This window comes from Microcaecilia unicolor, chromosome 6 (genome assembly GCF_901765095.1).
Source record: "Microcaecilia unicolor chromosome 6, aMicUni1.1, whole genome shotgun sequence".
Classification (NCBI taxonomy): Eukaryota; Metazoa; Chordata; class Amphibia; order Gymnophiona; family Siphonopidae; genus Microcaecilia; species Microcaecilia unicolor.
The window spans coordinates 164,252,988-164,267,366 of record NC_044036.1 but is presented as its reverse complement, the minus strand read 5'-3'; the positions used below and the strand labels follow the sequence as shown (position 1 = coordinate 164,267,366).

Here is a 14,379-nt window from a genome sequence, read left to right as displayed (position 1 = left end):
TGTTCGTTGTTCTAGGTAACAGAGTGTATCTCCTTTGCTAACTAGGCTGCACTGGCTGCCGGTTCAAGCCAGGATTCATTTTAAAGTTATATGTCTTATTTTTAAGTTTTTATATGGTACATGCTCTGCAGACTTTCTGGACAGTTTTAAGATTTGAAAAATTCTGTTCTCTCTAGATCTTGTAACTTTTTGCTTTTGACTTTTCCATCTGTTAAATTTATTCGTTTCAAAGCGTTATTTTCTGGTTCATTTTGGTTTTCTTCTAATAGTCTTTGGAATAAGTTACCTATTCAGATACGTGCATTAATGAATCTTTTTGCTTTCTGAAAGGCGTTGAAAACATATATTTTCTGGAAATGGAAATTGAAGTATTTAGTTTATTTTTCCCTTTTACTTAATCTGATATTTTGTTATATCCTGATTTATGTTTCAGTATTACTCATTTTGTTACCTCACCTTGAATTCCATTTGGAAGATTTGGCGGGTTATAAGACCCTTGATAACATAACATCACTGTGAACAATGATGAATCTTGCCAAGAGTGAGCAGCCTGCCAAAATTACTCCAAGGGTGCAGCGAGGACAACTCATTTGGGAAGTCACAAAACCTCCCAGACTTGCAGGTAAAAAGTGGTGCAACCAGTTATTAAGTTTAAGGGGGCAGTAACTTTTTCATGTGACGTGGGTGATGGGAAAATTAGGTTCTTACCATGATAATTTTCTTTCCTTTAGTCATAGCAAATGAAGCCATTACGTATGGGTTGTGTCCATCAACCAGCAGGGGGAGATAGAGAGCACTCAACTTTTCTCAGTGCCTCATGGCCTGCTAGCTCCACTGCCTCTTCAGTATTTGAAGCTTCCAAAGCAGTATGGCAAACCGTAATGGGAATAACATGAACTTTCCTCACAGCGAACGATGGCCCCTTAACAAGAGCATGAACTCAAAAAAGAAGGGAATGAACTCGTCCTCCACTTTGTATAAACGGAGGGAATACTTGCATCCTCCTGGAGGGAATAAACTCATCCACCCAAAACATGAACTGGAGGGAATGAACTCATCCTCCTATAACTGTAACAAGAATCCTGAAGACTGTTTTCCGACTCTCCAAGGAAGGAATATAACTTCAGGAAACAAGAACAGCACCTAAAATCAGAATCACTGCAATACAGACAATCATACAGGGAGGGCTCATGGCTTCATCTGCTATGACTAAAGGAAAGAAAATTATCATGGTAAGAACCTAATTTTCCCTTCCTTGTCATCAAGCAGATGAAGCCATGACGTATGAGATGTAACAAAGCAATCCCTAAATAGGGTGGGAACAAGCCACACCACGCGCTAGCACCTGTGCTCCAAAACACGTATCCCTCCTGGCAGCCACATCCAGCCTGTAATGTCGGGCGAAAGAGAGCTTAGAAGCCCATGTTGCAGCACTGCAAATCTCATGAAGAGATAGTGCTCCAGTTTCCGCCCAGGAAGAGGAAATCGCTCTTGAGGAATGTGCCTTAAAGGCTTCAAGCGGAGCCCGGCCAGACAGCAGATATGCTGAAAAGATAGCTTCTTTGAGCCAACGGGCAATAGTGGCTTTAGACGCTGAAGACCCTCTGCGAGGACCTGCAAACAGCACAAAAAGATGATCAGAGGTCCTGAAAGAATTTATAATTCGCAGATACTGCAACAGAGTCCTGCGCACATCCAAAAGGTGCAACTGCCCAAATGAACCTGGAAACTCCTCCTCAACAAAGGAGGGAAGAAAAACAGGCTGGTTTAGGTGAAACGCTGAAACCACCTTAGGCATGAAGGAAGGCACGGTCCGAACCATGACCCCTGACTCTGAGAATTGCAGAAAAGGGTCTCTACAGGACAGCGCCTGGAGCTCTGACACCCGTCTCGCCGAGGTAATGGCCACTAAAAAGACGGCCTTCAGTGTCAAACCTTTCTCTGAAGCACGCCGAAGCAGTTCAAAAGGAGCCCCCTGAAGGGCCTTCAATACTAACCCCAGGTTCCAAGCTGGACAAGGTGCCCGCACGGGAGGACGGAGCCGAAGCACCCCTCTAAGAAACCGTGCCACATCTGGATGAGCAGCTAAGGACACGCCTTCAACCTTGCCACGCAGGGAGGCCAATGCTGCCACTTGCACCCGCAGGGAATTATAGGCCAAGCCTTTGTGTACACCATCCTGCAAAAAGTCCAGAATCGGCAAGACAGGAGCCCGCAACGGAGAAAACGCTCTTGAAACACACCAGACTTCAAACTGGCGCCAAATCCTGGCATAAGCCACGGAAGTGGAGCGCTTACGGGCCTGCAGGAGAGTGGAAATTACCTTATTTAAGTAGCCTTTATCTCTCAATTGCGCCCTCTCAATCGCCATGCCATAAGACCAAAGCAGCAGGCGACCTCCATGGCCACCGGACCCTGTGACAACAGGTGCGGAACCAGAGGTAACGGAAAGGGAGCCTCCAACAGCATCTGTCGGAGGTCCGCATACTAAGGCCTCCTGGGCCAAACCGGGGCGATGAGCACCACTTCTCCTGGATGCAGCCGAATCCGTAGGAGCACTCGCCCTTTCAAGGGCCACGGAGGGAAGACATACAGCAAGCCCAGGGACAAGGGTTGAGCCAAGGCATCCAACCCAGCAGCGCGAGGATCCCTCCGTCTGCTGAAGAAGCCCGGGACTTTGGCATTGGAACTGGTCGCCATAAGATCCATCACTGGCCTGCCCCATCTGGCACATATCTGCAGGAATACATCGTCTGCTAGTTCCCACTCCGCTGGATCGATCTGATGCCTGCTTAGATAGTCGGCTTGCACGTTGCTCTGACCTGCAATGTGAGCTGCTGACAGTGACTGTAGATGCAGCTTGGCCCAGTGGCAAATTTGTTCAGCCTGCGCGGCTAGAGCTCTGCACTAAGTGCCGCCTTGTCGATTTATGTAGGCCACTGCTGTCGTGTTGTCCAACATCACTCGGACAGCCAATCCTTCCAGGGTCACTTGAAAGGCCAGAAGAGCCAGAAACACCGCTTTCAACTCCAGGCGGTTGATAGACCACTCCGACTCGTCGGGCGTCCACAGACCCTGGGCATGCTTCCCCTGGCAATGTGCGCCCCAGCCCTTCAGGCTGGCATCTGTCACCACTAGACACCAATCGGGGAGCGCCAGCCACCACTCCATACTGAGGCGGGCCGCAGGGAGCCAAGAAAGTCTGCACTGATAATCCTGAGATACTGGAGACCATCGTTGAAGTAGAGAATACTGTAGAGGTCTCAGGTGCGCTCTCGCCCATGGCATCACTTCCAAGGTGGCCGTTATCGATCCCAACAGCTGGACGATGTCCCAAGCTCACGGGCAGGGCATCCTCAGGAGCAGATGGACCTGATTCTGAAGCTTGCACCGCCTTTGTTCGGGAAGAAACACATAGCCCGAGGATGTCAAACCTGGCCCCCAAATATTCTAGAGATTGCGAGGGGGTCAGGTAACTTTTGGCCATATTGACGACCCAGCCCAGAGATTGAAGGACTGAAACCACTCTGGCTGTAGCTAGATGACTCTCTTTTTCTGAGTCTGCTCTGATGAGCCAGTTGTCTAGGTACGAGTGAACCCGGATACCCTCTCGCCTGAGAAAGGCAGCTACTACCACCATTACCTTGGAGAAGGTTCGGGGAGCTGTGGCGAGGCCAAAAGGCAAGGCCCGAAACTGGAAATGTTTTCCCAACATCGCAAACCGCAGAAACTTCTGGTGCGGGGGCCAAATTGGTATGTGCAAGTAAGCTTCTTTCAGGTCCAGAGAACGAGAAACTCTCCTGGCTGTACCGCCACAATGACGGAGCGCAGGGTTTCCATGTGAAAATGCCGCACTCTTAAGGACTTGTTTAGCTCTTTTAAGTCCAGGATCGGGCGAAAAGACCCGCCTTTTCGTGGCACCACAAAGTAAATGGAGTAGCGGCCTAGACCTTGTTCGGCGGGAGGCACCGGAGTCACAGCCCCTATCTGGCACAGACTGTGCAGCGTCTCCTCTACCGCCGCCCGTTTGGCAGCAGAACCGCATCGGGACTCCACAAACACGTCTCTCACCGGGGCATCGAATTCTATTCGGTATCCGTCTCTGATCAGGTCCAAGACCCACTGATCTGCGGAGATTTTAGCCCACTCCTCGAAAAAGAGGGAAAGTCTTCCTCCGATGACAGGAAATGAGGAGAGGGCCGGCGCACCATCATTGAGAGGGTCGCCCCTGAACTCCAGGCCTTGAACGGGCAGCTGCAGAATGTTTGTCCAAGCGAAAGGAGTTTCTCTGCTGAAAGCGGGCACACGAAGTGAACCCAGCAGCACGCCCCGGGCGGTACCTTCTAGCTTCACGGAAGCGAGGTCTGTAAGAGGAGCGGACCGCCTGACCCTTAGAGGAAGGCTTCGGCCTATCTTCAGGCAAGCGCTGAGGTTTGGATTCCCCCAGGCCTTTAACAATGTTTTCCAGCTCCTCACCAAACAGAAGAAGGCCTTGAAAGGGCAACTTCACCAACCTTTGCTTAGAGGCCATGTCCGCCGCCCAATGTCGTAGCCAAAGAGTGCGGCGAGCCGCCACTGCTACAGCCATTTGCTTAGCCGAAGCTCTGACCATATCATAAAGGGCATCAGCCAAAAAGGACAAGGCCGACTCCATCCACCGAGCCACTTCAGATAAGGTCTCCGCTCCATCACCGGGCTGTTCCACTGCCTGCTGGAACCAAGCCAGGCAGGCTCTAGCAGCATAACAACTACATGCCGACGCCCGAACAGCGAGACCTGCCAAATCAAAGGACCGCTTCAGAGCTGAATCAAGCCTGCGGTCTTGAATATCCTTGAGGGCAACACCTCCTTCAACAGGGAGGGTAGTTCTCTTTGTCACAGCCGTGACCAGGGCATCCACTTTAGGCATTGCAAAGCGAGCCAAATGTTCCTCACTCAGAGGGTATAATTGCCCCATAGCCCTGGCAACCTTCAAAGGTCCCTCGGGGTCAGCCCATTGAGCCAAAATAAGCTCTTGGATGGAGTCATGCAAAGGAAAGGCTCGAGCAGGCTTTCTGGTACTAGCCATCCTTGGATTAACCGAGGAGGCTGTGCCACTCCCAGGATCTTCAATCGAGAGGGCTTGCAAGGCATCTGAAATAAGCGCTGGCAGCTCCTCGTGGTGGAAAATCCAACCCACTTTGCCAGCACAGCACAGCACATCCCCCAACCCCCAAGCAAAAAACAAAACAAAACAAAAAAAAGACACACATCAACAACCTGCACACACACCGCACCCTCACACACTCACACACAAAATAACTCTGTGACACATACACACACACACACAAAAAAAAACCACATGCTAGCGCCCGTTTCATTGGTTTCGGAAACGGGCCTTTTTTACTAGTGTTCTATAAGATCAAAAACCCATTCAATGCAGTGTGACATACTGTAGGGGAAATCAGAATGTTAGGGGTTAAAACTTTTCATATCACTGTGTATTGCTATTTAAGTTACTTTTCAATATTGTTTTGACTTATTTTATATTTTCTTTTCAGTTCAATAGAAATAATTTAAGTTCTCAATTTTTAAAATATATTTTGGCATAATTTTTCAAAAAAAAAAAAATCATTTGATATCCCAGTACCCCAGGCCCAAGGATGCCCAGCCCAAACCAACTACTACTCAGAACACATCATGACTTGCACGTTTGCTTCCCTGGCTTAGAGGGAACATTGATTCAGGCACTTAAATCACTTTGGAAATCATCCAGGGATGACTCTTTAAATTTTAGGACAGTCATCTAGGGTGGGGAAAAATTTAAGGGCCCCTTTTACCAAGCTGCAGTAAAATCTTATCTTCCCTATCCCACTACAACATTTTGTACTTATCCCGTACCGGACTTGGCGAATGCCTTCACGGTATTATGTAAGCCATATTGAGCCTGCAAATATGTGGGAAAATGTGGGATACAAATATAACAAATAATAATAATAAAAATAGGCCCTGCGGTAGTGTGGGTGCATGATCTACCACTTGCTGAGGCACCTTTTATTGCAGCAGGTAAAAGGCAAAAAGGCAAAAAAAGCAAATGGCTGTGCGGTAAGTGCATACTTGCTGCACAGCCATTTCTGGGGAGAACCCTTACTGTCACCTATTTAGGAGACGGGAAGGGCTCCCGTGCTAACCTGGCTGGGTAAGCCCCTGACGAAAATAAAAATGTTTTCTATCATGCGCTGGAGGCAGCACTACTGACGGCTCCTGGATTGCCGCATGCCGTGACGTTGTAAAAGTGCTTAAAACCTCATTTTTCTTCCATCCAGAATTTATCTATTTCATGGTTATATGGGCAAAAATAAAAATAGCAGAACAAAAAAACAAACAACTTGCTGCATGACAAATTACATATTTCAGGACCCCTCTATGTTCCCACTGCAATATCGATCAAGACTTCTGCTAGAATTTTAAAAGCTAGTTATGGCATTCCGCCATAACGGCTTCATATGTTCTTGTTAAAGACGACATTTTTCCACATATATTGATTTAACCCCAAGTTGTTATGCTAATTATTTATTGTCAATTTTACAGCTAAAGACAGGAAAATATGCATCATGGCAGGGACATTTTATCAACGATTGGCTGATTTTTAGAGAACATGGTGATTTCATTAGTGGCTCTCTTAATATTATATAACAACTGAAGGCTATGATAGTAAAATTACATTTGTGACAAAAGTGCCTATCTGGGTTAAGTATGACCAGTATATATTAGGAAGATTATTATGCTGTGATAGTAGGGGGTCTCTTATGTAAATATTCTCATACTCCCAATCTAACATCCAGCATCACCCCATTTCTTTCTCTTTCCTCCCCACTTTACCCCCTAATCACTCCCTCCCTGGCATCTCCACCTTCCTGTGTCTATGGTGGCAACAAGAAACAGAAATTGCAATCTTCCCCTCCCTGCCGCCTACCCTTTTCACTCACCTGGTGCCTCCCCGACGCCATGGTTGCAAACAAACCAAAACTAAGCTTGGACCATAGCCCTTTGCAGCACACCACTAGCTGCTCACTGGCAAGAGTCACCAGTGGCACGCATAGGGCTGTGGTCCTGCAACTGTTTTCAGTTTGTTGCCAGCCATGGAGTCAGGGAGGCAGCGGGAAGTGAATGAGTAGGCTGCAGGGAGAGGAAGGTTGAGGTTTCTATTTCTTGTTGCCACCAAGAACATAGGAAGACAGTGGCCTGCCATGCAGGCAAGTGGTGGCAGAGAGTGGTATGTAGTGACTGGGACTGGGGAGGCTTAGCCTCCCTATGCCTCTTATACAGAGCGCCAGTGGAGAGATGCCAGACTCATGGAAGTGAGGAGAAGGAGGGAAAGGAAAAGAGACAGATGACGACTGTAGGAGGGAGGAACTGGGAGTGACCAGCAACTGCATAAAACCAGCACTTACACTGCCTGTTTTTCTCTCTTGCCAGGCACCACATACTCCCTTGCTGATGTCTCACATACCCCTTGGGGTACGCATACCACATTTTGGGAACCTATGGTTTATAGGACCTAAACACCTGCCTTTTTGAAGAGAAGAATCTGGGGGTGGGCTGTCTTTCTTTTTCAGGTGTTAAGAGGAGGATAGCAGAGGCATGGAACATCCTGTTGGTTGGATAGGCTGAACAAGCCAATACCATGCCCTGGCTAAAAGCTCTCTATAGTTCTAGATGCTGTTTTGGGCCAATTATAATGGAAGCCATAGCCCCTATGGCCAACCCCTTCCACTGCCTACGTAGGATAAGAGTGCATTGCTGTCTTTAGAGAAAGGGATGTTATTGCTGCCTTTGAAGAGCGAGATCAGAAGGGTCAGAACTACAAATAGTTTAGGACTTTTTTTAGTAAGCTGAGGTAAGCGCTAGCGCATGCTTACCGCAGCTTACAAGGGCTTACCGTGGAATGTGGAGGCATCCTGTGGTAAAAGCCCAATGTGCATGCGCAATTTCTCAGAGGCAGGCATGTCTGGAGGAAGAGAGTGGGTGTGACAGTGCGATTCAGTTAGTGAAGCCACATTACTGTGTGCTGATTAGCGCACGAACCTTTACCACCTACAAAATAGGTAGCGGTAAGGACTCACACACTAATTTTTGGTAATGGCCGCACAATAATACCTAAACTACATGCTCCAACAAGGTCTTTTCCCTGAAGAACATGGCAACATTCTACTCACTCCTTTACCGAAGGACACAAAGAAAAAAACAAACGATCTCACCAACTACCACCCAGTCGCATCTATCGCACTAGTAGTCAAACTGATGAAGAGCATGGTGACCAAACAGCTCTTTGACTATATGGATAAGTTCTCACTACTACATGAAACTCAACCAGGATTCCACCCATCCCATAGCACCGAAACTGTACTGGTCACTCTCCTGGCCAAATTCAAGCATGAAATAGCCATAGGTAAAAGCATACTTCTCATCCAATTCGACATGTCGAGTGCATTCGATATGGTAAACCACAATATACTTCTTCGACTTCTAGACCACTTCGGGATCGGTGGAAATATACTTAGATGGATCAAAAGTTTTCTAACCACCAGAACATACCAAGTAAAATCTAACACAAACATATCACCAATGTGGAAATCAGAATGCAGAGTACCTCAAGGTTCACCATTGTCACCAATACTCTTCAATATATTGATGATCCCATTGGCCAAGTCCTTATCCAACCAAGGCTTCCACCCATTTATCTATGCTGATGATGTCACAATCTACATCCCTTTCAGACACGATCTACTAGAAATCACCAATGACATCAAGCATGGCTTGAACACCATGGACTCGTGGGCAAACTCATTTGAATTGAAACTGAACACTGATAAAACACACTGCCTTATCCTCTCATCCCAGCACAATATTTACAAACCCACAACCATAATCACCTCAGATCATACCCTCCCCATTTCAGATAGTCTCAAAATCCTAGGCGTTACAATTGACCACAATCTTACACTTGAGATCCACGTAAACTCCACTGTAAAGAAAATGTTTCATTCAATGTGGAAACTTAAACGTGTAAAACCTTCGAGGGATATATTCCGTAACCTAATTCAATCAATGGTACTAAGCCACGCTGATTACTGTAATGGAATTTATGCGGGATGTATAGAACTCACAAAAACTCCAGACAGCCCAAAACACAGCAGCCAGGTTGATATTTGGTAAAACACGATTCCAAAGTGCCACACCCCTCCGTGAAAAACTGCACTGGCTCCCGATCAAAGAATGTATCACCTTCAAAACCTGCACCCTGGTCCACAAGATCATTTACGATGAAGTCCCAGGTTACATGATTGACTTGATTGATCTCCCAACCAGAAATAGAACCAGTTCATCATGGACTTACCTGAATCTCCACTACCCAAATTGCAAAGGACTCAAATACAAAATAACCTATGCGTCCAACTTCTCCTACATAAGCACATGACTATGGAACGCACTGCCAAAAGCTGTGAAAACAATCTACGACCATCTAAAATTCAGAAAATGACTAAAGACCTACCTGTTCAGTAAGGCATACCCTACCGACCCAACATAAATGCCTCAACTCTGCAACACATCAACACCTAAGATTGTATTGGACATTATCTAACCCTTCCTATCTTCAACCCCTAATGTGCCTGAATCTTACCTACCCTATTCCACCCTAACATCTAATTGTATTTGTTCCTCTACCGGACTTGATGAATGCCTTTACGGTGCTATGTAAGCCACATTGAGCCTGCAAATAGGTGGGAAAATGCAGGATACAAATGTAACAAATAAATAAATAATGGCAACATTAGCGCATGCATGAATTTCGAAAATGGAAAACTCAGACATTCTCTGACTGCAGTGAAAACAGTTTTAGCGCATGAGAAAAACCAGCGTAAGGGCACGCTAAGGCCACTTTTTGCCTTAGCATGCCCTTACGCTTAGTAAAAGGACTCCTTAGTAAGGCAAGAGTGTTTGGGCCCCAAAGGTACAAGTCAGTATGGTGTACTACAGGTGAAAAATCAACTAAACCTCTTGGCAAACAGATACGCGTAAATGCACAGTAAATATATGCATTAACCCAAATGTCTTTAGCATATGAACCCCTTTGTGCATAAATTGATTTAGTTCACTTAAATTTGATAATTTTGAATAACCTTGAGAGACAAAATGCTCCTGAAAAGGCAAAAAGAGAACAACGCGAGGTCTGAGGTCTGCTATCTTAGAAAACAATGCCCTCTCTATAGGATAGAAGTCTAGTTTTATATGCTTCAGTTATAACATAAGAGAGCTAACAGTTTACCTGTTTCTAGGAAAACTAACAATTTTATTTAAAAAATGCAATACAGATCAAAATTAAGACAAGCCAATGAAACAAAATTACCTGAACTCATAGTGGGAAGACGTGGATTGCTGTTTACAAGTGAGGAGTAAGGTACTTCATTTTGCATCAAGACCCCAGCAGCCATGGCAGTACCTGATTAAAAAAAGCAGTGACATTAGTGGCATTTTTCTTTTGTTGGGTCTTCACCTTTCTCAACAGTCATACAAGGGATATAACTACTGTCCAGAGACTATAAGGAAGGTTTCTTGTGTGATGTACCCAGTGTGTTTATCCTAGCAAAAAAGGCGCCGGTGCTCAAATACCAGGCCACCCTTCAGGGGTGGGGTGATCACTGATGGACCCACCCCACAATAGCCAGGCCCCCTGCAACCGGTCACAGAATCTATGACAAGGTAGAAATGGTGTGTAGAGTCTGAGCTCATTCATTAAAACTTGGGGACCATGGGTCAAATTTAGCAGACAATGGAAGAGGTGCCGGTACTCAGTACCCCCTCAAAGCTGAAGTTTAATGGATAAAACGTTTGAAGCCAAGTCTGCAGATTAGCAGTGCCAAACTGAGGTATTCTGGCACCCAGGGCATATAACAGTAACCACACCTTCCAACCACTACTATAAACTTCTCCTACCACCCCCCCATACCCCCACCACAGAAACACACACATTATCACTGGAAGCTCCTTTTAAAATAATGTGCCCGTCAGTTGCCCTGTCCTAGTTCTGACCTTCATGATTAGCACCATCCAACACGACCCTAAAATGCAGATAATTAATTACTCAAAGGAAAACCTCAATTTCTAGTAGGTTGTTGGTTGGTTAAATATTTTATCAAATGTAACATTTTAACATTTGAGCTTTAATTTGTTTGGTTTACAAAGGGAATTCAATGTTGTGTTCTCTGCATCAAAAGAGAGAAATGTTGCCCTCTGGTGATTCCAAATGACTACTTACAGAGCTGTTTACATGTAATAAATATTTTTTTACTAGCTGGAAAGTCCTGTGCATAGCCTCTGCTTCACCACATTCAAATCTGACCTCAAGTGTCTGCTGAGATTCTTATAGAGAGAGAGGAACTGAACTTGACCTGGGGTCCTTTTACTAAGTTGCGCTAATGGATTTAGTACGTGCTAATGATTACTGTGCACTAAATGATAAGACGCCCAGTATATTCCTATGGGTGTCTTATTTAGTGCGTGCAAATCTTTAGCACACCTTAATAAAAGGACTTCTAAGTTTTAAGAGGCTCCCTATGTTTACTAATAAATAGAGAATCTATTTTTTTTTTTTTTAAAGACAGCGTTCTAACTTAATATATCTGGGGTAATTTTATAATAGGATGTCTATGTGGGATGTCTAAAATAACACCTAATCTTAGCCTGTTTTATAACGGTAACCATAGGTGTCCAAGTTCCTTTTTAACCGGATGGTATTCATCCTAGAGTACTGATAGAACTGAAAAATGAGCTTGCGGAGCTACTGCTAGTGATATGTAACTTATCCTTAAAATCGAGCGTGGTACCGGAAGATTGGAGGGTGGCCAATGTAACGCCCATTTTTTAAAAAGGCTCCAGGGGAGATCCGGGAAATTATAGACCGGTGAGTCTGACGTCGGTGCCGGGGAAAATGGTAGAGGCTATTATTAAAAACAAAATTACAGAGCACATCCGAGGACATGGATTACTGAGACCGAGTCAGCACGGCTTTTGTGTGGGGAAATCTTGCCTGACCAATTTACTTCAGTTCTTTGAAGGAGTAAACAACCATGTGGACAAAGGGGAGCCGGTTGATATTGTGTATCTGGATTTTCAAAAGGCGTTTGACAAGGTACCTCATGAATGGCTACAGAGGAAATTGGAGGGTCATGGGATAGGAGGAAATGTCCTATTGTGGATTAAAAACTGGTTGAAGGATAGGAAACAGAGAGTGGAGTTAAATGGGCAGTATTCACAATGGAGAAGGGTAGTTAGTGGGGTTCCTCAGGGATCTGTGCTAGGACCGCTGCTTTTTAATATATTTATAAATGATTTAGAGATGGGAGTAACTAGCGAGGTAATTAAATTTGCTGATGATACAAAGTTATTCAAAGTCGTTAACTCGCGACAGGATTGTGAAAAATTACAAGAGGACCTTACGAGACTGGAAGACTGGGCGGCTAAATGGCAGATGACGTTTAATGTGAGCAAGTGCAAGGTGATGCATGTGGGAAAAAAGAACCCGAATTATAGCTACGTCATGCAAGGTTCCACGTTAGGAGTTACGGACCAAGAAAGGGATCTGGGTGTCATCGTCGATAACACACTGAAACCTTCTGCTCAGTGTGCTGCTGCGGCTAGGAAAGCGAATAGAATGTTGGGTATTATTAGGAAAGGTATGGAAAACAGGTGTGAGGATGTTATAATGCCGTTATATCGCTCCATGGTGCGACCGCACCTTGAGTATTGTGTTCAATTCTGGTCGTCGCATCTCAAGAAAGATATAGAATTGGAAAAGGTGCAGCGAAGGGCGACTAAAATGATAGCGGGGATGGGACGACTTCCCTATGAAGAAAGACTAAGGAGGCTAGGGCTATTCAGCTTGGAGAAGAGACGGCTGAGGGGAGACATGATAGAGGTATATAAAATAATGAGTGGAGTGGAACAGGTGGATGTGAAGCGTCTGTTCTCGCTTTCCAAAAATACTAGGACTAGGGGGCATGCGATTAAACTACAGTGTAGTAAATTTAAAACAAATCGGAAAAAATATTTCTTCACCCAACGTGTAATTAAACTCTGGAATTCATTGCCAGAAAATGTGGTGAAGGCGGTTAGCTTAGCAGAGTTTAAAAAGGGGTTGGACGGTTTCCTAAAGGACAAGTCCACAAACCGCTACTAAACAAACTTGGAAAAATCCAAAATCCCAGGAATAACATGTGTAGAATGTTTGTACGTTTGGGAAGCTTGCCAGGTGCCCTTGGCCTGGATTGGCCGGTCATGGACAAGATGCTGGGCTCGATGGACCCTTGGTCTTTTCCCAGTATGGCATTACTTATGTACTTATGACTCTAAAACCAATCCCAACAACGTGTAAATTCTCATGCACTAATTTAAACCTGCCTCAAATATGGTCTAAATTTGTGCATATACTCAATGCATGTAATTTGTCGTAAGATATATGCATACATTCCCATGATGACTGCTGTAGTGAGTACAACAGTACATGCACACTTTGTCATTATATCGCTTAGAGAAAACTGAATGCATCTCAAGAAAGAATAAATGCATTTGTTATCAATTTGCTCATTGTCCATTAGTTCCAGGACTAGTTCTAGTGACTGTTGGTTCTGGCAAAGGCACTAGATTAAAACAGAAAAGGACATTGCATAAAATCACATTTAGATATATTTTTCTTTTTTTTTTAAATCTGCATCATACATTACACATGGGGATTTCAAAAAGTTTGTGCACATTGTCTACTAGTTTCTCCTGCCCACTCCCAGGCTCACCCCTTTGTAGTGCAGGTAAAAATACCCCCTCCCCATAGTGGGGGAGGGCAATTTAACCAGATAAAATCTTTGGAAAATTATCCTCATGTAAGGCCAGAGCTTGTTTTCTGTGGAAGAAAATAAAGGTCCATAAAAATATGAAATGAGACCTTTTTAATGGACAAAAAAAGCTTCTCCAAATTAACTGCTGGGAGATGTGGAGGGGCATAATCGAACAGGGGTGCCCATCTCTAAGGATGGCCCCGTAATGGGGCGTCCCCGACCGTATTATCGACACAAGATGGGCGGCCATCTTTCGTTTCGATAATACGGTCGGGGACGCCCAAATCTCAACATTTTGGTCGACCTTAGAGATGGCTGACCTTGGTTTTTGCCGATAATGGAATCCAAAAACATCCATCTCAAAAATGGCCAAATCCAAGCCATTTGGTCATGGGAGGAGCCAGCATTTGTAGTGCACTGGTCCCCCTCACATGCCAGGACACCAACCGGGCACCCTAGGGAGCACTGCAGTGGACTTCAGCTCCCTTACCGTGGGTGCTAAGCCCCC

At 45.2% G+C, this 14,379-nt stretch overlaps 1 protein-coding gene across 2 annotated transcripts in view; it reads right to left on the bottom strand.

Moving 5' to 3' along the window:
* The window catches only part of PTPDC1 (protein tyrosine phosphatase domain containing 1), a 92,713-nt gene that overhangs the window by 56,202 nt on the left and 22,132 nt on the right, over positions 1-14,379 (bottom strand). For both annotated transcript variants that reach the window (XM_030206051.1, XM_030206050.1), the window contains exon 2: positions 10,391-10,483. In XM_030206051.1, the coding sequence (XP_030061911.1) occupies positions 10,391-10,475 (85 nt within the window). In that variant the 5' untranslated portion in view covers positions 10,476-10,483. The remainder of the gene's footprint in view (positions 1-10,390; positions 10,484-14,379) is intronic.